A 20,315-nucleotide genomic window follows, 5' to 3' on the forward strand; every position below is an offset into this window, starting at 1 on the left:
AGAACTATATAGAGTGACAACCAGCAGATGCAGCAGCAACAGCTGGCAAGTGCACTGCTTGACTCGTGGACCCCTCCTGGGTGTCTTTCATAAGACACGCTGTATATTTACCTTGGAAAGTAGTATATCAAATTTTTAAGTCTTTGATAACATTTTATAGCATTCTACCTATGTTGTCGCTCTTCTTGATACTGTTTATAAACCCCCTTTCACATATTTTGGTTATGTATTCCTCACGTTTGTGTATAACTGTCAGCAACAAATCTGAAGTTTATCTTCCATATTTTTTCATGTGATTCTTCAGTTTCTACGCACATATTAGTTGATTTAACAGTCCACCATTTTACTGCCAATTCAGTGTCTAGCAGGCACAAAAGCTTGGCGATCAGACATGTCATGCCTTTAAGTGTGTCGATGGACTGTTTGTCAGCACTGACAACGCCAACACGTTTGATCACTAAATATTGTCTCCTCTGGACACTATCAGCATTTTTCATGATAACAATGCCTGCAGCTTTTACTGAATTCAATTCTAACTTTTTTGTTACAAAGTGTGGTACATTATCACTTTTAACTTCATATTTACGAATGGAATTTTTGTCAGCTTGAGCACTGCTTGAAACACCCTCACAGCCAGAAGAATTACAAACTTTTAGAGAAGTAAATAACTCTGTGGTCACCTTACGGAAGAATGTCTGTTGGTGGCATCAATGTCTATAGACATAAATATAGTGCATCTGTCCTTTGTTGTTAATGAGTGGGTCCAGTGCCACTATGAGGAAGTATTCATTGAATTTGGTGGACAATGATTCCATTGAGAGCTCATTTCTGACAGATATTTACTGGCAACTCGTATCATTATTTTTGTTTGATTCTTATCTAATATTGGTCCAGTTTTTCCCCTTATCCTTGGAATGTTTTATTTTTGTACACAATGCACATTTCCCTTTTTGAATTGCATACTGGAGGATTTTACACTTCTGGTGGTAATGGATTTTCATCTCTTGACTACTGCCTGTCCTTTGAATTACATCTACATCTACATGATTACTCTGCTATTCACAATTAAGTGCCTGGCAGAGGGTTCATTGAATCACTTTTAAGCTACTTCTCTATCATTCCACTGTGAGTGAGAAAAAGGAACACTTACAATTTTTCCATTTGAGCTTCGATTTCTCTTACTTTATTATGACATCATTTCTCGCTATGTACATGGGCACCAACAAAGTATTATCACATTCTGAAGAGAACTTTTTAAATGTCCTCCATCAAACCTATCTAAAGCAGATCACACACCACCTAGCAACACTCCAGAAGAGACCAGACAAGTGTAATGTAAGCAGTCTCTTTAGTAGACTGGTTACATTTTCTACGTGTTCTGCAAATATGTCTCAGGCTTTGGTTTGCTTTCCCCACAATGTTACTATGTGACAGTTACAATTTAGATTATTTGTAACTGTAATCCCTTTGTATTTAGTTGAGTTTACAGCCTGTAGGTTTGTCTGATTTTTCATACAACTGAAATGTAGTGGATTCTTTTTGGTGCTCGTGTGGATGATTTCACACTTTTCTTGCTTTTTGCACCATACATATATCTTGTGCAAATCATTTTGCAATTCATTTTGATCATGTGATGACTTTACATGATAGTAAATGACAGCATCACCTTCAAACAATCTAAGAGGACTGCTCAGATTGTCACCTAGTTCGTTTTGAAGATCAGGAACAACTGAGAGCCTACAAGACTTCCTTGAGGAATGCCAGATATTACTTTTGTTTAACTTGGTGACTTTTTCTCAATTATTATGAACTGCAACCTTTCTGGCAGGAAATAGTGAATCCAGTCACATGAATCCAGTCACCCAACTTGGCAATACTTCATGGCCGGGTACACAGTTTAATTAAAAGTCACTTGTGAGGAACAGTTTCAAGAACCTGCTGGGAATGTAAAAATATGGAATCAATTTGACATTCCTGTTGATAACAGTCATTACTTCTTGAGAATAAAGAGCTAATTGTGTTTCACAAGAACTGCATTTCCTGTATCCATATTAGGTATCTGTCAATAAATCGTTTTCTTCGAGGTGATTCATACTGTTAGAGGACAGTATATGTTCCAAAATCCTACTGTAAATTTGAATTACTGATATGGATCTGTAATTCATTGGATTAATCCTATCCCCTTTTTTGATTAGTGGTGTGTGCGACTTGTGCAACTTTCCAGTCTTTGTGTGCAGATCTTTCTATGAGGGAACAGTGGTATATGATTTTTAAGTATGGAACTATTTTATCAGAATACTCTGAAAGGAACCTGACGTATATATTCTGGACCGGAAGCCTTGCTTGTCTTAAGTTGCTTCACTATACCAAGGATATCTATTTCTATGTTACTCATGTTGGTAGTTGTTCTTGATTCAAATTCTGGATTATTTACTTGTCTCCTTTTGTGAAGGCGTTTCAGAAAGCTGTATTTAATAACTCTGCTTTAGTGCAGTGAAGGTATTGATTGCCTCTTGCCACTGGTGTACTTTATTTATAATCAGAATCTCCTTGGGTTTTCTGCTAGATTTTGAAACAGAGTTTCATTGTGGAAACTATTAAAAGCATCTTGCATTGAAGTACGCACTAAATTTCGAGCTTCTGAAAAACTTTGCAAGTCTTGGGAATTTTGCATTCTTTTAAATTGGCATGCTTTTTCATTGCTTCTGCAACAGCATTCTGACCTGTTTTGTGCACCATGGTGGATCAGTACCATCTTTTAATAATTTGTTTGGTATATATATTTCATTGCCAGTGATACTACTTCTTTGAATTTAAAGCACATCTGATCCAGACTTCCACAGTCACATTGGAAGGAGTGGAGACTGAGGAAGGTGTCAAGCAAATTTTTATCTGCTTTTTTAAATGGATGTATTTTGCATTTTTTTGTTGAGTTTGGATGTTATGGTATTCAATCTAGCTACAACAACCTTGTGGACACTAATCACTGTATCTGTCATGATGCTCATTATTTGATCAGGATTATTTGTTGCTAAGAGGTCAAGTACGTTTTCGCAACCATTTAAATTTCAAGTGGGCCCCTGAACTAGTTGGCCAAAATAATTTTCTGAGAAAACATTCAGAACAGTTTTGGATTATGTTTTATGACTACTACCGACTTTTAACATGTATTTTTGCCAACATATCATGGGTTGGTAGAAGACTTCATCAACTACAGCTGTACCTATTTGTAATGACACCCAAGTTTTCTTTGAACTAGTCAACAGCTGTATCATCTGAGTCAGGAGGTCAATAAAAGGAATCAATAACTAATTTATTCCAGTTGTCAAGTATAGCCTCCACCCATACTATTTCATAGCAACTACCCATTTCAGTTTCACTACAGGTTTAAACTATTTCTAACAACAATACATACTCCACCATCTAAACACAGTTACGCCCTTTGCAAAAATTGTGCCTGAACTGATCTCCGACTTTAGTCAGCTTTCCCTACCTATAACAATTTGAGATTCAGTACTCTCTGTTATCGCTTAGAGCTCTGGTTCTTTTCCAACACAGCTACAACAGTTTACAACTGCAATATTGATTGTTCCTAAGTCTACCCATCTCCTGTAAGTGTAGTGTATCCTTTGCAACTGAAGCCCTTTCTGCACTTTCCCAAGACTCTCTAACCTAAAAAACCACCCATTCCCCTCCACATAGCTCCTGTTATCCATGTAGCTACTTCCTCAATGTAGTGAGCTCTTGACCTATTTAGCAGAATTCTCTGTCCTTAGTACGAAAAACTCTAATTTCTGTGGAAGTGAGTTTAAAAAAAAGTGTAATTTTCCATCTGTACTATCTCCTTCATACATCTATTCCCAATATTATTTCCGTAACTTCTCTCTAAAGACTGTAATTGAATCATTGTTTGTGACTCTGTGTTATAATTCTTCCCTTCTATAGTCTAAACCAAACTAGTCAGTATATTTTATTGACAATATTTGACTGGCATGGTTAGACAAAAAGTTACCTATTGCTTTTAAATCTGTACCACAGAAGTTGTCTGGGGATAGAAACAAATGGCCAACAGCTGTTGCACTACACAAGTGAGCCAAAACATTATGACCCTCTCCCACAATAGACGAATGCCACCTACTGGTGTTGAGGGCACATGGTACAGTAAGTGGAGCAGAGATAAATGGGGAATCACTTAAGTGATGACACAGGCTGCAAATGGTGAATTTCACTGACATCAATGACTTTGACAAAGGTCAGATTGTTACGGCCCAGTGCCTAGAAAAGAACATCTCCTAAATGACAAGTAAATGCATAGTGAAAAATACCAAACCCACTCTGTCAACTGATATTTCGTTTTTAGGGATAAATATGTAAGTGGTTCTGGAAATCAAAATCTGACTATTTACCATCAAAACATATGTAGCCTGACCAACAAGATTAATGAACTCTTAATTAATATCCAGGAGCCACAAGGTATAGATTGCGCCCATGTTCTGTTATTTAGTGAGTACCATGTTATGTCAGATATTGAAAAACTTGCTATAGATAATTACTGCTTAGCAACATCTAGAAAATTCATAGAAAAAGGTCGAGTAGCAATCTATGTCAAAAACAGAAACACATTCAGTGTAATTAATGAGCAGAATTTTTGTATAGATCAACAGTTTGAAGGGTGTGCCACAAAGCTGGCTTTAAATAATTCTTATATAGCAGTAGTAGCTTTATACAGGGCACCTTCAGGTAACTTAAGTATATTTTTGAAACAGTTTGATGCACTCTTAACATACATATTTAAACTCAGTAGAGATGTCACAGTTGTTGGAGACTTCAATGCAAATTCCTAACGAACTGCAGAGACAGAATAGACATTGAGAACTTGATGTCCTCATATAATTTCGCTTCTGTCGTAAATTTTCACACCAGAATAACTTCACGAACAAAATCATTAACTGACAATGTATTTATGACATAACCAAGATTGATGATATAGCTGTCAGGCAAGTCCTGCATGGTCTCTCTGACCCTGACGGACAAAGATTCACCATTAACAATTCAAATATTTGTGAGATTAATAGTGGTCCCAACTGGAAAATTACTTGGAAATCTACTGATGAAACTATTGAGATCTTTAAATCACATCTCCAAAACGTAGACTGGGGTCCAGTATGTAATGTAGAAAATGCCAATTCCAAATACAACCTTTTCAGCAATTAAGTGGCGCTAATGTTTGAAAGTACTTTCCCATAAAGAATATATAAAACCCATACTAAAAAATCCACCAACAAGCCTTGGATTACCACTGGAATTAGGATTTCATGCAGAAGAAAGAGAGAGTTGTACATTGCCTCAAAAAAATCAGATGTCCCTAACCTTTTAAATAACTATAAAAAATACTGTAAGATACTGAATAATGTCATTCAGAAATAAAAAAAGTATGTATCTGGGCTCAAAAATTAATAACTCCACTAATAAAATCAAAACTATATGGGAAGTGATATGAAATGAGACTGGTGCAAATTATCCCAACAAGACCCAAAATATTGCTCTTTTAACAATGAAGGTAAGCTAGTTCAAAATCAAGATATTGTAGCTAAAATCTTTAATGAGCACTTTTTAACTGTTGCTGAGAAAACAGCATGCAAAGGCTCTTCAGAAAAGGCAATAAAAACTCTGAAAGAACTTTTCCCTAACTCTATAGACATGATAGGTATGGCCACATAACTGTGCAAGAAGTAAAAAAAAAAAAAAAACATAGTTTCTCTAAAAAGTAAAAATTCATTGGGTGTAGACAATACTTCCAGCAAACTGCTAAAAGCCAGCTGTAACCAACTCTATAAAGTTCTAGCTCATATATTCAATGCCTCTCTAAATCAAGGTATCTTCCCTGACAGAATGAAGTATGTTACTGTGAAGCTGGTTTCGTAAGTAGGTGTGTACCCACGCAAACACAGTTAGAAATCGGAAACTAATGGAGTCTGAACTCAAGTTTCTTGTTTATTTCTCTCACATATAACAGGTTGTCAAGTAAGAGAATACATAAAAGAGAATCAACAACAAAGAGTAAAAAGGTAGGTATGAGAATCACAGTCGACGGCTCTCTTCTCTGTGACTCCCATGCGAAATGTGGAGACTGATCTCTGTGGTTGGCGCGAATTTTACGCGTCGACTGCGATCGACGTGTGCAGTAGTCGCCACATGAGCCCCCTTTGTGAGAGCGGAGCTTGGATGTTCCTCTCTGTAGCAGGCAGGGAAGTGCACTTGTCTGCAAGAACGTGAGGTGCATCGAGGCTGCTGCTTTATTGACTGCGGAGGTAGCGGAGTGGGGTTCTGCATCGTTGTCTTGTGCTGATCGCTGCGCGACACTGACACCGCCGGAGTGTCTTGAAGTATATAAGCAGGTTTCACTCTACTTAGCAATATGGTGGCTTGTTTCCCATTCAGTACTATGTCTAGGGTGTGTGCATCTCTGCGTATCACACGATGAGGTCCAGTGTATGGCGGTTGTAGTGGTGGTTTGACGGCATCTGTGCGTAACAATACATGTGTGCAAGTTTTTAAATCGTTGTGCATGAATGTTACCGGGGCTCCATGTCTGGACGCTTTTGCAGGTTTGATTTTCTTGATCGTTGCTCTCAATCCTTGTAAATATTCTGACTGGTCATCTGCATTCGGTCCCCTTAGTCGTCAGCGAACTCTCCGGGCAGACGTATTGTTTCTCCATAGACCAACTCTGCCGGGAAGGCGTCCATATCAGGTTTCAAGATTGTCCTAAGACCTAACAGTACAATGGGTAATGCTTCCACCCATTTAGTACCATGGCACATGAGGGCTGCTTTTAAGGTACAGTGCCATCTTTCTACCATCCCGTTGCTTGTCGGATGGTAGGCGGTGGCGCGGTGATAGCAGTATCCGCAGAATCTTGCTAACTGAGCGAATAGTTCTGATTCGAACTGTCATCCTCTATCAATTGTTATATGGCGTGGGCAGCCGAACCTCGATATCCAAGTTGACATGAATACCGTTGCCAGAGTTTCCGCCGAGATGTTATCGGTAGGTATTGCTTCCGGCCAGTGTGTATACCTATCAATGATTGTTAGCAGGTAGCGATTACCATCTGATGGTGGAAGAGGTCCTATGACGTCCAAATGAATGTGGGAGAAGTGTGCCTTGACATCTGGGAATTGTCCGATTGGAGGGCGCACATGTCTGCTCACTTTGCATAGCTGACAGCGTGGGCAAGATCTAGTCCAGTTACGGCAATCACGGTCTATTCCTGGCCATACAAATCTTTTGGACACCAGTCTGGTAGCTGCTTGAACACCGGGGTGACATATGCTGTGGAGACAATCAAACACTCTTCTGCGATGTGCGATTGGAACGTAAGGGCGTGATCGACCTTGTTGCACATCACAATGTAGTCGTACGTCTTCCCCGGGCACGTCAACTAGCTGCAACTCCAACACCGTGTTGTCGTCACTCAACAGGGCATTTAGCTCATCATCTTCCTGATGGGCTTGCGCTAGTTCTGCCATAGTTACAGGCTGTGTTATACTGGATACTCAGTACAAACAATCAGCTACCACGTTAGTTAAACCTGAGATGTGGCAAAAGTCTGTGGTGAATTGGCTTATGAACTCCAATTGAGAATACTGCCTTGGAGAGCATTTGTCACTGTTCTTGTTGAATGCGTAAGTCAAGGGCTTATGATCGGTAAAAATTGAGAAATCACCAGCTTCGACTTGTGGTCTGAAGTGTTTGATCGCTAAATATATAGCCAAAAGTTCTCTATCGTAAGCACTCCAGTGTTGTTGTGCTGGTGACAACTTGTGTGAATACTATGCCACAGGTTGCCATGCACCATCTACCAATTGTTGCAGGGCTGCACCAACACCAAACTGGCTAGTGTCCACCACCAGTGCCAAAGGTGCTTCTAGTTTAGGGTGTGCCAGTAGTGCGGCCTGAGCCAGGCTCTGACGTGTCACTTCGAATGCTGCATCAGATTCCTCATTCCACTGTATGGTTGCATTGCTGCGAACCTTTGAGCCGGCTAATAACGCGTTTAACGGTGCCTGCTGTTCAGGTGTCCGTGGTAGATGCCTTCTGTAAAAATTTAACATGCCTAGGTATCTTCTTAATTCTTTGACCATAGTAGGCTTGGGCATGTGTAGAATAGCCTCAACTTCTCTGGGTAAGGGTGCTGAAACTGTAGCGGATATGCGATGACCTAGAAATTCCACTTCAGGTTGGCCAAACAGGCAGTTCGCTGTATTTAACACTATTCCAAACTTCTCTAAGCGTTGGAGTACTTCTTTTAAATGCTGCTTGTGTTGTTCATTGTTTGCGGAATATATGAGAACGTCATCCAGGTAGGCAAAACAGAAGGGGAATCTTTGTAATACAGAATCCAGAAAACGTTGCCATATCTGTGCAGCATTTCGCAGACCAAATGTCATGAAATTACTTTCAAACAATCCAAAGTGTGTTATTATGGCGGTCTTTGGTATGTCACAGGAATTTGTGTATAGGCCTTTGCGCAATCTAGCACACTAAAGACTGTGGCGCCATGCAGCGCGTGATTGTAGTCCCTTAACAAAGGTACAGGATAACGATCCGGAATAGTTCTGGTGTTCAGTGCTCTGTAGTTGCCACATGGACACCAGGATCCACTTTTTTTTGGTACGAGGTTAAGGCCGATGTCCATGGACTGGATGACGGGCGTATAATTCCCTCTTTAAGCGTTAGCTCAAATTCCACTTTAGCTATAGCGAGGCGTTCTGGTGCTAGTCTCCTAGGTCAACATGACACAGGTGGGCCATGCGTGGTTTTTATGTAGTATACTGTATCATGCAACACTTTCTGTTGTGCTCTTGGCAGTTTCGTTAATTCAGGAAAATCTGCTAGTATTGTGCGGTACTCTGCTTGTCTGCCATTTGAGTTAACTTAATACTGGTACAATCTGTGTCACGAAAACAACAAGCCATTGATAGGTTGGTGAGACTGTCTATCAGGCGAGCATTGGCCAAGTCTGACAAAAGTCTGAAGTTTGATGAGAATTCAGCTCCTAGTATTGCTTCTGTGACGTCTGCTACTGTGAAATTCCATTTAAAATCTCTACGGAGTCCCAAGTTCAGATTCTCTTGTTGTAATCCGTATGTTGAAATCTGCGAATTGTTGGCGGCACATAAGTTAAATGCAGTGCACGGCCAGCAACAATGCAAGGACTGTCTTGGTAGTATACTGAGGTCTGAACCGGTATCGATTAAAAATTTCCTGCCTGACGCACGATCTGTTATAAAAAGGCGTCGAGATGCAGGAAGGTAGGAGGTAGCGTCTACTGCCACTTTCCGCTCTGATTTGGAGAAAGAGCATGGGCTAATGCATTTACGTGCTTGCTCTCCATACCGACTACGATACCAACAAATGGTCTGTCTGTTCTCAGTTGTAGATTGTGATGCAGAACGACTTCCATAACGTCATCGACTATGGCTTCTCTGATTGACAATGATGCCATTTGACATTAGTTTCGAAAGCTGTGTGCATAGGAGATCGACCTTGGTGGTTAGTGCATTGTAATCTGCCCAAGACACCATAGTAGATGCAGCTGCTACGCTGACAGGTATGTCTACGACACTGACCTGTGTGTTCGGCATGGTCGCTTCCAGTATGCGGTCGGTGTGTTCTGCTACCGTGTCCAGTGACGTCTTGTTCTGCGTGGCGATGACTGCTTTTATCTGTGGTGGCAGGCGGGAACTGCGAAGGTTTCCGGTCAACGATTTCTTCTTGCATCAATACTTGCCGGATTCCATCTTTTTGAGAAACAGCTAGGTGTCATATCAGTTCAGTCATTAACCCTTCATATGCATTCTCTGTCGGAGGAGCTGTTATGATATCCTGAACTTCAGTTGCATAACGATGATCGAGTTGGCTTACTACAAGGGAAAACTTAATTGTTTCTGCAGTTATTCCCGTGTACGTGAAACTCGCTTCCACCTGTGCGAACCACAGCATTGGGTTGTGTGGCCAAAAGGGTGGTAAGTGAAACACTAGTCTTGATACTGCTGGTGTGTCCATATCTGTATCTGCTGTTTGTTTTGCAGTCGGGGTCACCAATGTTGCGAAAGTAGGTGTGTACCCACCCAAACACAGTTAGAAAGCAGAAACTAACGGAGTCTGAACTCAAGTTTCTTTTTTATTTCTCTCACATATAACAGGTTGTCAAGTAAGAGAATACATAAAAGAGAATCAACAACAAAGAGTAAAAAGGTAGGTATGAGAATCACAGTCGACAGCTCTCTTCTCTGTGACTCCCGTGCGAACTGTGGAGAATGATATCTGTGGTTGGCGCGAATTTTACGCGTCGGGTGCAATCGACATGTGCGGTAGTTGCCACAAGCCCCTCTACAAAAAAGGTAATCCCACAGATTTTTCCAACTATCGTCCTAACTCTCTTGTAACAGTATTTTCTAAAGTTTGTTGTCAATCACCTTAAAAAAATTGCACTAATTAGTAAACAACAATTTGGTTTCAGATCAGGTATATCAACAACCGAAGCATATTTCGCACTTACAAATGACATTTTAAAATGCCTTGACAAGAAAAAATTACCTGAAACTTCCTGGCAGATTAAAACTGTGTGCCGGACCGAGACTCGAACTCGGGACCTTTGCCTTTCGCGGGCAAGTGCTCTACCGACTGAGCTACCCAAGCACGGCTCACGCCCCGTCTTCACAGCTCTACTTCTGCCAGTACCTCGTCTCCTACCTTCCAAACTTTACAGAAGCTCTCCTGCGAACCTTGCAGAACTAGCACTCCTGAAAGAAAGGATATTGCAGAGACATGGCTTAGCCACAGCCTGGGGGATGTTTCTAGAATGAAATTTTCACTCTACAGCAGAGTGCGCGCTGATATGAAACTTCCTGGCAGATTAAAACTGTGTGCCGGACCGACACTCGAACTCGGGACCTTTGCCTTTCGCGGGCAAGTGCTCTACCAACTGAGCTACCCAAGCATGACTCACGCCATGTCTTCACAGCTCTACTTCTGCCAGTACCTCGTCCCCTACCTTCCAAACTTTACAGAAGCGAACCTTCCAGAACTAGCACTCCTGAAAGAAAGGATATTGCTGAGACATGGCTTAGCCACAGCCTGGGGGATGTTTCTAGAATGAAATTTTCACTCTACAGCGGAGTGTGCACTGATATGAAACTTCCTGACAGATTAAAACTGTGTGCTGGACCGAGACTCGAACTTGGGACCTTTGCCTTTAGCGGGCAAGTGCTCTACCGACTGAGCTACCCAAGCACGACTCACGCCCCGTCTTCACAGCTCTACTTCTGCCAGTACCTCGTCTCCTACCTTCCAAACTTTACAGAAGCTCTCCTGCGAACCTTGCAGAACTAGCACTCCTGAAAGAAAAGATATTGCGGAGACATGGCTTAGCCACAGCCTGGGGGATGTTTCTAGAATGAAATTTTCACTCTACAGCGGAGTGTGCACTGATATGAAACTTCCTGGCAGATTAAAACTGTGTGCCGGACCGAGACTCGAACTGGGGGCCTTTGCCTTTCGTGGGCAAGTGCTCTACCGACTGAGCTACCCAAGCACAACTCACGCCCCGTTACCTGTTGACATATTCTGTGACCTGACTAAGGCTTTCAACTGTGTTGATCACAGAATACTTTTAGGAAAAGCAGCCCAATATGGAATCCGTGGACAAATGGGTAACTGGCCCAGATCATATTTAGAAGACAGACAACAAAAAATAGTATTAGATGTTAACAATCTACAAGTAGGAGAGGTAGAGTCTGACTGGGGAACAGTACATCATGGAGTTCCACAAGGGACAGTCCTTGGTACTCTCCTATTTATCATATATGTTAATGACCTACCACTGTCCTCAAACAATATCACAATGTTTGCAGATGACACAAGTATAGTGACAGCCAGCAAAACTTCCACTGGCATAGAGTTAAATGCCAACCAAGCACTTGCAAATGCTCTGAATTGATTCACAGCAAATTCTCTACCAATAAACGTCAGTAAAACAAATTACATGCAGTTCCAATCCAGTTACACAAGCCCCGAAGAGATTAACGTTGCACATGAGAGCCAACAGTTAGAGAGCGTTCAGTGCACAAAGTTCCTAGGCATTCACATAGATAACTGGCTCAACTGGCAATTCCACATACCGAAAACTCTAAAAAAAGCTTAGCTCAGCAACATTTGCCATACGAATAATCTCCAAAATTGGAGACATCAATGTATCAAAGTCTGAATATTTTGGCTACTTTCATTCAGTGATGTGCTATGGAATAATCTTTTGGGGCAACTCACCACTTCCAAAAAAAATTTTGTAAGCCAGAAAAAAGTAGTCCGAATTATATGTAGTGGTCCTCCAAGAACCTCATGCCGCAATCTTTTTAAACAGTTAGGTACATTAACCACTACCTCACAATATCCTCTCTCACTCACGGCTTTCACACTTCTCAATTCCTCTGAATATGACACAAATGAGGCTTACCATCATTATGAGACAAGACGGAAAGGTGATATGCACTGTGAATGGAAAAATCTGTCTCTGGTACAAAACGGGGTAAAGTATGCAAGTACAAAAATCTTTAACGCATTCCCGAGTAATATAAAGTGTCTAAAAGAAAATAAAACACTATCAAAAAAAAGTAAAGGAATTCCTACTTGAAAAATTTGAGTAGTAATTCAGATTATTTCCTTTGTCATTGTATCTGTATTGGTTTTCTTATCACTACTGTATTTTTGTATTGTATTGTTTATTATCTCTATTATATTATTGTATTGTACCAGTTTTGAATCATTCATCTACCATATACCAGTATGTATTGTATTGTATGATACCTATATTGTATCTGCTTTGACTCGTTCCACATCCATGCGTAATCATGCCATACTGGATCCATGGAATATGTATCTCAAATAAAAAAATAAAGTCAATATTTCTTTCCTTAATTCGCAAATGAAACAAGATATGGAATGACTAGTAGTGGTACAAGGCACCCTCCAACATGTGCCATATGATGTAGACAGATTTATAATGGGTTACTGTCTGGAGAAAAGAAAAACTGCCATAAATATCCAATCAGCTCCTAATAAGATTTCAAAGTTGTGCAAAGATTGGCATGTTGCTTTAAATGTACAAAATTCAGGAGAAAACAGGAAATATTTCTAAGCCTGCATCTTAGGTGAGTTTTTGTAATTCAAGATTAAGCATAATAGTTAACTTCTGAGAAAAGGTGCTTTGTTCTCAATAATTTATTCATTAAAAGAAGGAAAAACCTTAAAGGTGGAAGAAGAAGGTAAAATAACGTAGGGAAGGAATTAGCATAGATGAGATGGTTGAGACACATCTAATCTACAATTATAAGTGTTGCTTACATTGTGTAGTAGAAACTGCTGAAGAATAAGGACTAACATTGTATAGTAGAGACTGCTGAAAAATAAGGACTAACATCTGCTCAAACACAATTTATGAAAAGATTTTGTACATATAATTTACAACTGGATTAATAAAATGAATGAATGCCAGAAAATATTTTTACCTTGTGCTATTTCATCAAATGTGTTCTGATTGACCATTCTTTCCAGTATCTTCACAGCCATTAGCATTCGGCTGTTTACATCCAGCACTTGAACCTCCTTCTTTTTTGTTTCTTCTTTCTTCATAGCTCCAGATGTTGCAGGTTTCTCTTTCTTGTCCTTATCTTTTTCACGCTGTTGTGTTAAGAAATCTTCATGATATGCATCATATATAACCCACTGTGTTACTTGTTCAGAAAACTTTGCACGTGGTGGAGGTATTGTTTGCGTATCCACATCCTAATAATAACAGTACCCAATTACATAAAAATTACTCATTATTAATAGGCAAACAGGGATCAAGAGATAGATGTCCCACATAAATTAAACTTTGTAGTTACGCAAGTAAAGACTGAAACAATACAACAATTTATTTTTTTTTTTCTTTTTTGGGTGTTAGTGCCACATCATATTTTTCTCAAAATTTGGGGAATGACAACAAACACAATAATTTTGACTATCAATGGTCCAAATGAATGTGATACATCATCAGTGCCCACTGTTGCTGCTAGTTAAAAAAGCCTTTATACATCTCTCTTGGAAATTCTATTTATTTGTGCAGCTTGTACTTTTTAAATGAGAGAGACTGACTTTAGGAGAAAGGTTTAAAAAGGACACGAAGAAAAAAAGAGGCTTGGGATTTAAAATCTCTGGGATAATAAGGGCATTAGAAATGGAGCACAAGTTCGAAGAAAACATATGTGGAGAATGAAATCAGCCAAGTTCTTTTAAAGCATTCATCACAGCAGGGAACTCTATTTCATGAAAAACACAGAAAACCTAAACCTGGAAAAATGGAACGGGATTTGAAGCCCATGCCTCCTGACCATAAATGAAGTTCTCTTAAACACTGTGCCACCTCACTTGGGGGTTTCAACTGCACCTGAACTAAAATATACGAGGGCAGTTCAATAAGTAATGCAACACTTTTTTTTTCTCGGCCAATTTTGGTTGAAAAAACCAGAAATTTCTTGTGGAATATTTTCAAACATTCCCGCTTCGTCTTGTATAGTTTCATTGACTTCCGACAGGTGGCAGCGCTGTACGGAGCTGTTAAAATGGCGTCTGTAACGGATGTGCATTGCAAACAACGGGCAGTGATTGAGTTTCTTTTGGCGGAAAACCAGGGCATCTCAGATATTCATAGGCGCTTGCAGAATGTCTACGGTGATCTGGCAGTGGACAAAAGCACAGTGAGTCGTTGGGCAAAGCGTGTGTCATCATCGCCGCAAGCTCAAGCAAGACTGTCTGATCTCCCGCGTGCGGGCCGGCCGTGCACAGCTGTGACTCCTGCAATGGCGGAGCGTGCGAACACACTCGTTCGAGATGATCGATGGATCACCATCAAACAACTCAGTGCTCAACTTGACATCTCTGTTGGTAGTGCTGTCACAATTGTTCACCAGTTGGGATATTCAAAGGTTTGTTCCCGCTGGGTCCCTTGTTGTCTAACCGAACACCATAAAGAGCAAAGGAGAACCATCTGTGCGGAATTGCTTGCTCGTCATGTGGCTGAGGGTGACAATTTCTTGTCAAAGATTGTTACAGGCGATGAAACATGGGTTCATCACTTCGAACCTGAAACAAAATGGCAATCAATGGAGTGGCGCCACACCCACTCCCCTACCAAGAAAAAGTTTAAAGCCATACCCTCAGCCGGTAAAGTCATGGTTACAGTCTTCTGGAACGCTGAAGGGGTTATTCTGTTCGATGTCCTTCCCCATGGTCAAACGATCAACTCTGAAGTGTATTGTGCTACTCTTCAGAAACTGAAGAAACGACTTCAGCGTGTTCGTAGGCACAAAAATCTGAACGAACTTCTCCTTCTTCATGACAACGCAAGACCTCACACAAGTCTTCGCACCCGAGAGCAGCTCACAAAACTTCAGTGGACTGTTCTTCCTCATGTACCCTACAGCCCCAATCTCGCACCGTCGGATTTCCATATGTTTGGCCCAATGAAGGACGCAATCCGTGGGAGGCACTACGCGGATGATGAAGAAGTTATTGATGCAGTACGACGTTGGCTCCGACATCGACCAGTGGAATGGTACCGTGCAGGCATACAGGCCCTCATTTCAAGGTGGCGTAAGGCCGTAGCATTGAATGGAGATTACGTTGAAAAATAGTGTTGTGTAGCTAAAAGATTGGGGAATAACCTGGTGTATTTCAATGCTGAATAAAACAACCCCTGTTTCAGAAAAAAAATGTGTTGCATTACTTATTGAACTGCCCTCGTAGATAAAAGCTATAAACATCAATAATTTTGAAATAGATCTGGAAATTCAGTAGTTATTGAATAATTGTTCCTTCATTATTTGACAGGTTTATGTATAGCATGTTTTAAAAACTTGTAATCATTAGCAATTTTTTCCTCATAATATCACTTCTGTGTGTATTACAACCATTCATTCAGCAACCAGTTCATTTATTCACAAAATATTACATATCCAATAGTGTCTTTGTGAAAATTTGAAAATTACAGTGTAAACAAGAGATAGGGTATAACATTATATTGAATTTTTTTATCATTAGAGGCAAAGAATTATCTCAGTTGAATGAGAATGGTGGAGAATATTGGCGTTGACTGCTTCTAAGGAAACATGCTGGCACATGTACAATATTAACTGATGGATGGGGTTTGAACCTGAGTTCTGCTCAATATTAGCTCTACACCTTTAACACTGTGTGACTTCACTCAATACCACACAGACTAGGTTAAAACCTCTTGGTTTATATAAAGATTCTCTGACTAATTACTTTTATTGATGGGAAATGCAACAGTTCCTAGGGGTTTCTCAAAGAAAAAATTTTCTTCAGTTTATTTTCATATTTGATTTTGCTGTCTGTCAGACATTTTATATCATGGGATAGGTGACCAAACATTTTTGTGGCAGCATTGTGCACCCTTTTAGCCCTAAAGCCAACCTTAATGTGGAGTAATAAGTGTCATTTTTACTTTGACTACTGAAATTAGGTTTATCATTGTTCCTTTTGAACTGCAGTGGCTTGTTAACAAAAAACTTCATGAAGGAATAAATATATTGTGAAGCTGTAGTCAAAATGCCTAACTCCTAAAACAGATATCTATAAGATGGTATTCTTCATAAAGTATGTATTCATAAAGTATGTATTTCTGAATGAAAATATGCCAATTATTAACTTACAGATTTGTTTCGTCCCAAGATTTGCAATGATTCAAAGTGCAAATGTGGCTGAAATCAGTTGTTTTGGGAGTTCCAAAATGTGTTTTTTGAGTTTAAACTCCCTTCAATGTAGACACCCAAAATTTTTTAAGTTTCTACCTTAGTTATTATTTCTTCACCATATGTTACACTTATCATTTCTGTAGTATCCCTGTCTCCCATCTACATCTGCATGACTACTTGATAATTCACACTTAAGTGCTTGGCCAAAGTTTGATCAAAACACCTTCAGAGTCTACCATTCCACACACGAGCAGTGTGCAGGAAATACAGACACTTAAATCTTTCTGTGCAAGATCTGAGCTCTCTTATTTTATTATATTGGTCATTCCAGTCCATACAGGTGGAAGTCAGGAAAATATTTTTGCACCCGGGGAAGAGAGTTGGTCATTGGAATTTCCTGAAAAAAAAAAAAAAAAAAAAAAAAAAAAAAAAAAAAAAGAAAGACACCTGTTGTTTAATGGCTGCTACCTCAACTCACTTATCATATCTGTGATCCAATCTCCTCTATTTCTTGATAATATAAAATGAACTGCTATTTTTTGAACTTATTCGGAGTCAATTGCCACTATTTGCACCATACAGATGTTATTGTTGTGGTCTTCAGTTCGAAGACTGGTTTGATGCAGCTCTCCATGCAAGCCTCTTCATCTTCAAGTAACTACTGCAACCTAAATCCATTTGAATCTGCTTACGGTATTCATTTCTTGGTCTTCCTCTGCGATTTTTACCCCCACACTTCTTTCCATTACTAAATTGGTGACCCCTTGACATCTCAGAATGTGTCCTATCAACTGATCCCTTCTTTTGGTCAAGTTGTGCCACAAATTTCTTGCCTCCCCAGTTCTATTCAGTACTTCTGGATTAGTTACATGATCTACCCATCTCATCCTCAGTATTCTTCTGTAACACAACATTTCAAAAGCTTCTGTTTTCATCTTATCTAAATTATTTGTAGTCCATGTTTCACTTCCATACATGGATACACTCTAGACAAACACCTTCATAAAAGATTTCCTAACGTTTAAGTCTATACTCAATGTTAACTAATTTCTCTTCATGATTTGGTTTTTCTTGCCATTGCCAGTCTACATTTTATATCCTCTCTGCTTCAACCATCATCAGTTATTTTGCTGTCCAAAATATAAGAAAATTTAACTACTTAATGTGTCTCTTTTTCTAATCTAATACCCTTAGCATCACCTGTTTTTATTCACATACATTCCATTATTTTTACTTTGGTTTTATTGATATACGTCTTATATCCTCCTTTCAAGATGCTGTCCATTCCATTCAACTGCTCTTCCAAGTCCTTTGCTGCCTCCAACAGAATTATAGTGTCATTGGCAAACCTGAACTTTAATTCCTGCTCCAATTTTTTCTTTGGTTTCCTTTACTGTTTGCTTAGTGTACAGATTTGATAACATCGGGGATAGGCTACAACCCTGTCTCATTCCCTTCTCAATTGCTGCTTCCCTTTTGTGCCCCTCAACTCTGATAACTGTCATCTGGTTTATGTACAAGTTGTTCCCCAAGTCCACAAATGCTATAAATGTAGATTTCCTTTTCTTTGAACTATCTTCTAAGATAAATTGTAGTGTCAATATTGCCTCACGTGTTCTTACATTTCTCTGGAATCCAGACTGATCTTCCCCCAGTCAGCTTCTACCAGTCTTTCCATTCTTCTGTAAAGAATAAGTGTTAGTATTTTGCAACTATGACTTATTAAACTGATAGTTCAGTAATATTTCCACCTGTCACCACCCGCTTTCTTCGGAATTGTAATTATCACATTCTTCTTGAAGTCTGATAATATTTCGCCTGTCTCATACACCTTGCACACCAGATAGAAGAGTTCTATCGTGGCTTGCTCTCCCAAGGCTATCAGTACTTCAGACACGATGTCAACTAATACTGGAGCTTCTTCGTTTCAACTTTGGTCTTTTAGTGCTCTGTCAAATTTTTCTCACCAGTATCATATCTCCCATCTCATTTTCATCCATGTCCTCTTCCATTTATATAAAATCATCTCTCTTGTCCATAGTCTATATACTCCTTCCACCTTTCAGCTTCCCTTCTTTGCTTAGAACTGGTTTTCCATCTGAGTTCTTGATATTCATACAGCAATTTCTCTTTACTCCAAAGGCATCTTCAATTTTGCTGTAAGTAATAGCTATGTTTCTTCCTAGTGACATGCATTTCTAAATCCTTACATTTGCCCTCAAGTCATTACTGCTCAGTCATTTTGCACTTTCTGTCAGTTTCAATTTTTGGGCGTTTGCATTCCCTTCCACTTGCTTCATTTGCAGCATTTTCAAATTTTCTCCTTTCGTCGATTAAATTAAATATCTCCTGTATTATTCAAGGGTTTCTACTAGGCCTTGTCTTCTTAACTGTTTGATCTTCTGCTGCTTTCACTGTTTCACCTCTTAAAGCTACCTATTCATCTTTTACTGTATTCCTTTCCCTTGTTACCGAGTGAGATGGCACAGTGGTTAGCACACTGGACTCACTTTCAGGAGGATGATGGTTCAAACCTGCTCAGCCATCCTGATTTAGATTTTACGTGATTTCTGTAAATCGCTTCAGGCAAATAACAATATGGTTCCTTTGGAAGGGCATGGTCAACTTCCTTTCCCATCTTTCCCTAATCCAATGGGAACAATAACATTATTTGGTCCCCTCCCCCAAAATCAACCAACCAACTTTCCCCCATTCTAGTCAACATTGCCTAATACTCCCTCTGAAACTCTCAACAAGCTCTGTTTCCGTGTTCTTAATTTCACAACTTTTTGCAATTTCTTTAGTTTTAATCTACAGTTCAAAACCAATAAATTGTGGTCATTGTCCACATCTGCCCCTAGAAATATATTAAAATTTAAAATCTGGTTCCAAAAGCTCTCTCTTATCGTTATATAATCAATCTGAAATCTTCTGGTGTCTCCAGGTCGCTTCCTAATATACAATCTTCTTTCATGATTCTTAAACCAGGTATTAGTAATGATTAAATTAGACACTGTGCAACATTTTACACGGCAGCAACCTCTATCATTCCTTTCCCCCAGTCCATATTCACCTACTATTGTCGCTTCTCTTCCTTTTCCTACTACTGAATTCCAGTCCCCCATCACAATTAAATTTTCATTTCCCTTAACTATCTGAATAATTTCCTTTATCTCACCACACATTTCATCAAGTTCTTCATCATCTGCAGAGCTAGTTGGTATATAAACTTGTACTACAGTGGTAGGTGCGGGCTTTGTGTCTGTCTTGGCTATGATAATGCATTCGCTATGCTGTTCATTGTAGCTTACATGCATTTCTATTTTCTTATTCATTATTAAACCCACTACTGCATTACTCTTACTTGATTTTGTATTTATAACCCTGTATTCACCTGACCAAAAACTGTTTTCCTCCTGTCACCGAACTTTACTAATTCCCACTGAATCTAACTTCAATCTGTCCATTTCCCTTTTTAAATTTTCTAACCTACCTGAC

General features: G+C 39.5%; 1 protein-coding gene across 1 annotated transcript in view; it reads right to left on the reverse strand.

The window, feature by feature from the left end:
• The window catches only part of LOC124616296 (dynein intermediate chain 2, ciliary), a 193,903-nt gene that overhangs the window by 126,386 nt on the left and 47,202 nt on the right, over nucleotides 1–20,315 (reverse strand). The window contains exon 4 of the mRNA XM_047144599.1: nucleotides 13,572–13,848. Coding sequence (XP_047000555.1) covers nucleotides 13,572–13,848 — 277 coding nt within the window. The remainder of the gene's footprint in view (nucleotides 1–13,571; nucleotides 13,849–20,315) is intronic.

The sequence above is a fragment of the Schistocerca americana genome, chromosome 5 (assembly GCF_021461395.2).
Source record: "Schistocerca americana isolate TAMUIC-IGC-003095 chromosome 5, iqSchAmer2.1, whole genome shotgun sequence".
Lineage (NCBI taxonomy): Eukaryota > Metazoa > Arthropoda > Insecta > Orthoptera > Acrididae > Schistocerca > Schistocerca americana.